This window comes from Podarcis bocagei (genome assembly GCF_964188305.1).
Source record: "Podarcis bocagei genome assembly, chromosome: Z".
Lineage (NCBI taxonomy): Eukaryota > Metazoa > Chordata > Lepidosauria > Squamata > Lacertidae > Podarcis > Podarcis bocagei.
Genome location: NC_138140.1, coordinates 10,392,432 through 10,398,431, shown reverse-complemented (window position 1 = coordinate 10,398,431; position 6,000 = coordinate 10,392,432). Strand labels below are relative to the sequence as shown.

The 6,000-nt window shown below is 46.3% G+C and overlaps 1 protein-coding gene across 1 annotated transcript in view; it reads left to right on the top strand.

Annotated features, from left to right (window-relative positions):
• The first annotated feature begins 1,408 nt into the window (after nucleotides 1-1,408).
• Nucleotides 1,409-6,000, top strand: part of KCNT1 (potassium sodium-activated channel subfamily T member 1) — a 201,463-nt gene continuing 196,871 nt past the window's right edge. Inside the window, exons 1-2 of the mRNA XM_081180026.1 lie at nucleotides 1,409-1,435; nucleotides 2,368-3,034. Coding sequence (XP_081036152.1) covers nucleotides 2,841-3,034 — 194 coding nt within the window. The 5' untranslated portion in view covers nucleotides 1,409-1,435; nucleotides 2,368-2,840. The remainder of the gene's footprint in view (nucleotides 1,436-2,367; nucleotides 3,035-6,000) is intronic.

Sequence of the window (6,000 nt, the reverse complement as noted above, 5' to 3'; positions counted from 1 at the left end):
CCATCACTGGAATATGGCCCTTAGATGGTTGCCTAGATGTGAATGCGGCCCTTGGGGGGGTAAGGTTCTCTCCCATTGACATATAGGCTTGCATTGTTGGTTATACTTGGCTCTTTATAGAGGACTTTAAGCATTCACATAGGGCTCCCTTCAACATTTTAAGCTGTTGGGTATTTTTGTTTTATTATCTTCATTATTATCTAGATGTCTTTCTCAGGCTTAAAAGCAATGCAATCTTCTTTCTAGAGGTGTGCTATGATGCCTCTCACCTAGCTCCCATTGCTTCTCTCCCACAGCTTTGTGAGCTACACAGATTAGATCTGAGAAGGAGCACTTCAGTGGGTGGGTAGAAATGAGTAACTTGCTATAAAGGATAAGCACAAACATGTTTTGCTAAACTAGCAGTGCAGTAGTAGTAGTAGTAGCAGTAGTTCAAGCTGATGGTTTATGGCAACAATGTTATTGCAGCATGAAACTGTAACATAAGATAAAGGAAGCTGAAGCAATATGAAAGGCAGATATAATAGTCAATAAAAATACAGTCACAAGTGGGGACCTGCAGTAAAATGCCCTTGTTCAACATACTCCACTCATTGTTCTTGCCTTTTGATTTTGTGTGCTCCGCATGCTGGTAATGGCTGTCAGCATTCTGCGGCCACTGAGAAAGGCCCATCTTCGCTGAGCTGGAGTTTTTTTTGGGGGAGCAGCCTAGTCTTAGAGCCCCCTTTTTTGTACTGCAACCCTCGAGAGCCCCCCACACCACCTGTACTGTAATGTCCCTCTTGTGCATGGGTGTTGCTGTTTCGGCTGCACTCACCTCCGGACATTGGAACTAACTGGAGCAATAATGTCATGGAAGAGGAAAAGGAGGGGGAAGTTGAGAGCTAGACTGCAAGTTTGGAAAGCAGGTCTGGACTCTGTTCCTTGTTTTGAGAATTGTTCACCCATCTGCAATGTAACGTGTTCAGAAGTAAAAGGATATGAACTTGTACCTATGTGGAAGACCCAAAAGGAATAAAGGAGGAATCTCTCCCCTGTTTTGACTGGAGATGGTAAAGGCTCCAAATGCATGTATACTTACTTGGGTAGAAGCCTCACTGAACTCTGGGATTCACTTCTAAGCAAGGATGGGGGGGGGGATCTCAAACTTCAGTTTCTCATTCTTGCAGTCTTAAGTTCAGTTCTCTGCATCTTCACATCAGTTTGCGACTTTTTAAAAAGGAGTCCTCATAATTCAGCATTTTTCTGTAAAGTTATCCCAATAGAAATATGTGTGCATGCTATTTTGCCTGATCTTCCCATATACTTAAAAATGTAAGTCTGTTGTCATGCTGCAGTTAATCTGGCCACCAATAGGTGGTCATGCCAACTTCAGTATGATGGCACAACAACAGGCAGGCAGGTGAGCGAGCAGTATGGGAGGCAGGTGGCCCAGGTAAGCTGTTTAACAGAGTGCAGGAGGGGGAGGCAAGTCAGAGAGGGGTTTGGCAATTTGCTTTCTGACGTGCCTCTTACCGCCTTTAAAAGAGAGTGACAGTTTGGGTGGAATGTAAGGGGATAGGTGAGATGTAAAGGGAGAAGGTGTTGGTCAGGTGTGGAGGAAGAGGGGATGTCAAAGGGGATGTCAAGTGGGACGAGCAGGGCTGTAACTGCTAGCGTACACCTTTTTTTCAAAGTGGCTTTCCCCAACATGATGCATGTTTTACATTATTTCATGGACACTTTGCCATAGTACATGCATTTTTGTATGCACATTGGCCAGAAATGACTCGGCACTGCAAGATTTGGAAAAGATGAGTTTCAAAGGATGGCTGTGTTTCAGTTTGTGAACAGTTGTGTATTTGCATTTTGCGTTTAAATGCAAACAAAGTGAATTTTTTTCTCCATTCCTACTTCTGAGATTGCACTGCACATAACAATTATGGGATCTGAGTGTGGCATGAAGTCCACATTTGGGCTAAGAGTGCATTTGGGCTAGGCTGCAATATTTATATATTTCTCATGTGCAAATGCATACAGATTAAACCCAATCATCTAAAATTCACTCGCTTTTTTGCACGAAAATTCTTCTAAGTTTGGATGCAGCAATGCTTCGAGTACCAGTTGCTGGAAACCACAGGAGTGGGCTGGGGAAGCACTCTTGCGCTCGGGGTCCTGTTTGCTGGTTTCCCACAGACTAGATGTTACCTTAAGCTGCACGCTTCTCGTCCTGACCACTAGATGCCGCCACAACGCAACAAACCGATCCCATTCACCCCTATACAGACCTCCAGGAAAAGCCAAGTTAAGAGGAAGAAAAGGCTTATGTCTGTATATATGTGTGATTTTTGAGACCGCGAATCTGACATCTTTTTTTTTTTTTTGCAGACGCCTTTCCTTGGATGTAGCTGTTCGCGATCCCTCTGCTGCGGTCGCCCAGAGGGATGGAGGGAGGTGAGAAGGATCACACCCCTCCAGCTGTTTAATGGCCCTCCTAGGAGGAAATTGTCTGGCCTTTCGTGGAGCTGCAACTTCTTCCCTTCTCCAGCCTGACTTGTTGATTGTTTTGTGTGTGTCCTCGCTGCGCCCGGATCAGGATCGCGAGGCAAAGGCGAGTAGGATCGCTCCTTGCAATGCGCGGCCGGAGGAGCTCTAGGAGAGAAGACTAAGCGGCTATTGCCCTTCGCTCTTGATGTCACGGCACCCAGGCTGTGGTTTAGCTGCGACCGGTGTAGCTCTGGGGGGCGGCCAAGAGCTCTCCTGGTGAACAGGTTCGAGCTCAGGCAAGGTGGGGGAAGGAGGGAGAGAGAGAGAGAGAGAGACGGGAGCATCATCTTTAAGCAGGCGCCCGCGGCCATCCTATGCGCTGGTTGATGTTGGCAGGCGCGCCGATCCGGACGCGAGAGATGCCTTGCCCCGGAGAAGGACGAGGGCTGGCCGGGGTCTACAAGCCCACCTGCGGCCGCAGTGGTGGCCAGCAAGCGGAAGAGACCCAATCCTGCCCGGAATGCTACACCAACCAGACCTTTCTGTTTGACGATGGCACCTCACGGAGGTAAGGAATAAGAGATTTATTTTTATCACTTAGATGTAGCTGTATATAATGTCAAGCGTTGATGACAAGCGTTTATACATTATTACTTAATGAGCTGACGATATGCACATTTATTTATTTTTCAAAGCGTTAAGCGGCACTTCAGGCAAGTTTGTTACAGAGCCCCGGAGGATGCAGATTGTTAGCTAAAACCAACGAGTTGCACCCCGCTGTTAGTCCTGCTCAGAGCAGACCCACCGAATTGAACAGATGGCTAATAAAGGTCCACTAATTTCCGTAGGTCTGATTAGACCATAGTTGGATTCCAACCTGTTATATTTATTTCGGTGACTAAGGTAACAGAGGAGAGAGTCCTGCCCTAAAGTAGGAAACAAACGTTTTTGTCCTGGGACCAGCACAACATCCCGCATAAAATAACTGTATCTATGTGTGTGTTCAAATCACACACGCATCTCAATAGCCTTTCTAGTGTAGGAGCTGCTTGACGGGATCAGGCAAAAGGTGCACCAGGTGATACTTGTCTGACATCCTGTTTCCAAAAGTCATCACCCTGGTACTTCTCTGGGAAGAACACAAGAGGCACGGAAAGGCAGCCAGCCTCCCCCCCCCCCCGTTGCATGTCCGCAGCATCCAATGGCCAGGCCAGAGGTCTTCTGCCTGTGAAACCAGGAGATGGGTCAGTATGTGATCTTGAGCACAAGGGGAAGACATGCCTCATAGTAGTCTGGTGTCCTTGCATTCACTGGCCGCCTTGGGAGATCATGGGAAGCCACTTGCTCTCTGTTGCTCCCACGGCAACTGGTATTCCAGGGTAGACTGCTTCTGAACAAGAAGGCTCCATGAAAGGGGGTGGTAGGGCGTCTGCTTTGCATACAGAAGGTCCCAGGTTGAGTCCTTGGCCTTTCCAGTTGGGGTTGGGGAATTGCCCTGCTTGAGATCCTGAAATGCCACTGCCAGTCAGTGCAGAAAAATACTTTGTTTAGATGTTTAGTGGTGTCCGACTCTTTGTGACCCCATGGACCAGAGCACGCCAGGCACTCCTGTCTTCCACTGCCTCCCGCAGTTTGGTCAGACTCATGCTGGTAGCTTCGAGAACACTATCCAACCACCTCGTCCTCTGTCGTCCCCTTCTCCTTGTGCCCTCCATCTTTCCCAACATCAGGGTCTTCTCCAGGGAGTCTTCTTTTCTCATGAGGAGGCCAAAGTATTGGAGTCTCAGCTTCAGGATCTGTCCTTCCAGTGATCCCCCAGGGCTGATTTCCTTCAGAATGGAGAGGTTTGATCTTCTTGCAGTCCATGGGACTCTCAAGAGTCTCCTCCAGCACCATAATTCAAAAGCATCAATTCTTCGGCAATCAACCTTCTTTATGGTCCATCTCTCACTTCCATACATCACTACTGGGAAAACCATGGCTTTAACTATACAAACCTTTGTTGGCAAGGTGATGTCTCTGCTTTTTAAGATGCTTTCTAGGTTTGTCATTGCTTTTCTCCCAAGAAGCAGGTGCCTTTTAATTTTGTGACTGCTGTCACCATCTGCAGTGATCCAGAAGAATACTAAGCAATGGCAAATATTGGCCTGACAGGCTAGAAGGCAGCTCTCTGTGCTTTTATTTAAACCAGCTCTTTATTCAGAACAATGAGGACTGGAACCTTAGTTTGTTGCTAGGGGAACAGATGTAGCTCAGTAGTGGAGCCTCTGCTTTGTGTACAGAAGGCTCCAGGTTCAATTGCCAGCATCTCCTGTTTGTTCCTAGGATCCATGGATCTTATACATGAAACTGTCTGGCTGTTAAATCAAGGAAGTTTGTGGCCACATTGCCTAGTCTACTACAACCTTGTCAGGCAGACCAATCTTGTTTTTTTCTGTTCCCCTGCCCTGCTTCCAGCTTTGCCACCCTTGCTTCTCAAAGAGACTCTGTGCCTTTATTAAGATGGCTGATTTTTCTTTGGGGTGCGAGGGATTTGAGAGAATACCCATGCCTCCCTCTTTTGTAATTTTATTTTTCATTTTCTCAGTTATAAACTTATAATAGTACAAATTTACACATGCAATTTAAATTACCAGATATTAATACTGACCCCCTCCCCTCTTTCTGTGGCTGCTTATGTCATATCTTTTATAACTGCATATCCAATTTAAATCAATTTGTTACTTATCCTTTATTTATTTAATTTGTTTCACTGCTCATTTTTAAAATTTAATACTGCTAGGTCTTTTAAGCTGTTTGGAATAGTTTTTCAGATAGTATTCCCCATTCTAAATCAAAAAGTCTATCTTCTTGATTTCTTATTCTTCCGGTTAGTTTCTGCATGCTCCAACAGTTTTTGCTGCCAATCTTCCTTGGTTGGGACTACTTCTTCTTTCCATCTCTGGGCATATATAATTTGAGCGGCTGTTGTTGCATACATAAATACAGTCATACCTTGGGTTAAAGTAGCTTCAGGTTGAGCGTTTTCAGGTTGCATTCTGCGGCAACCCGGAAGTAACGGAACGGGTTACTTCCGGGTTTCGCTGCTTGTGCATACGCAGACGCTCAAAATGACGTCACATGCATGCACAGAAGTGACAAATCACGACCTGTGCACGTGCAGACGCGGGTTGCGTTCTGCTCAGGATGCGAACGGGGCTCTGGAACGGATCCCGTTCGCATCCAGAGGTACCACTGTACACCATAACACAAACCAGAAGTCTCTTGCCTGCATCTCCAAGCTGTGAAAAGGCTCAGCTGATGACAACATTCCATAAGTCAAGTTAAAATTCCCAGAGAAGGTGGAAAGAAGCAATGTGTTTTGGGCTGCCTGATAGGCAGAAATCAAACAGATGCAGCTTCTTGGACCCCCAGTGGCAAACTGCTTTGCCTGTTGCAGTTTAAGTTTCCACAGATGACGCCTTGTCTCTTTCCCCTACCACAACTTTGTTAGAAGATACACTTGGAGAAATGCAAAAACCTTCTCCTATATAT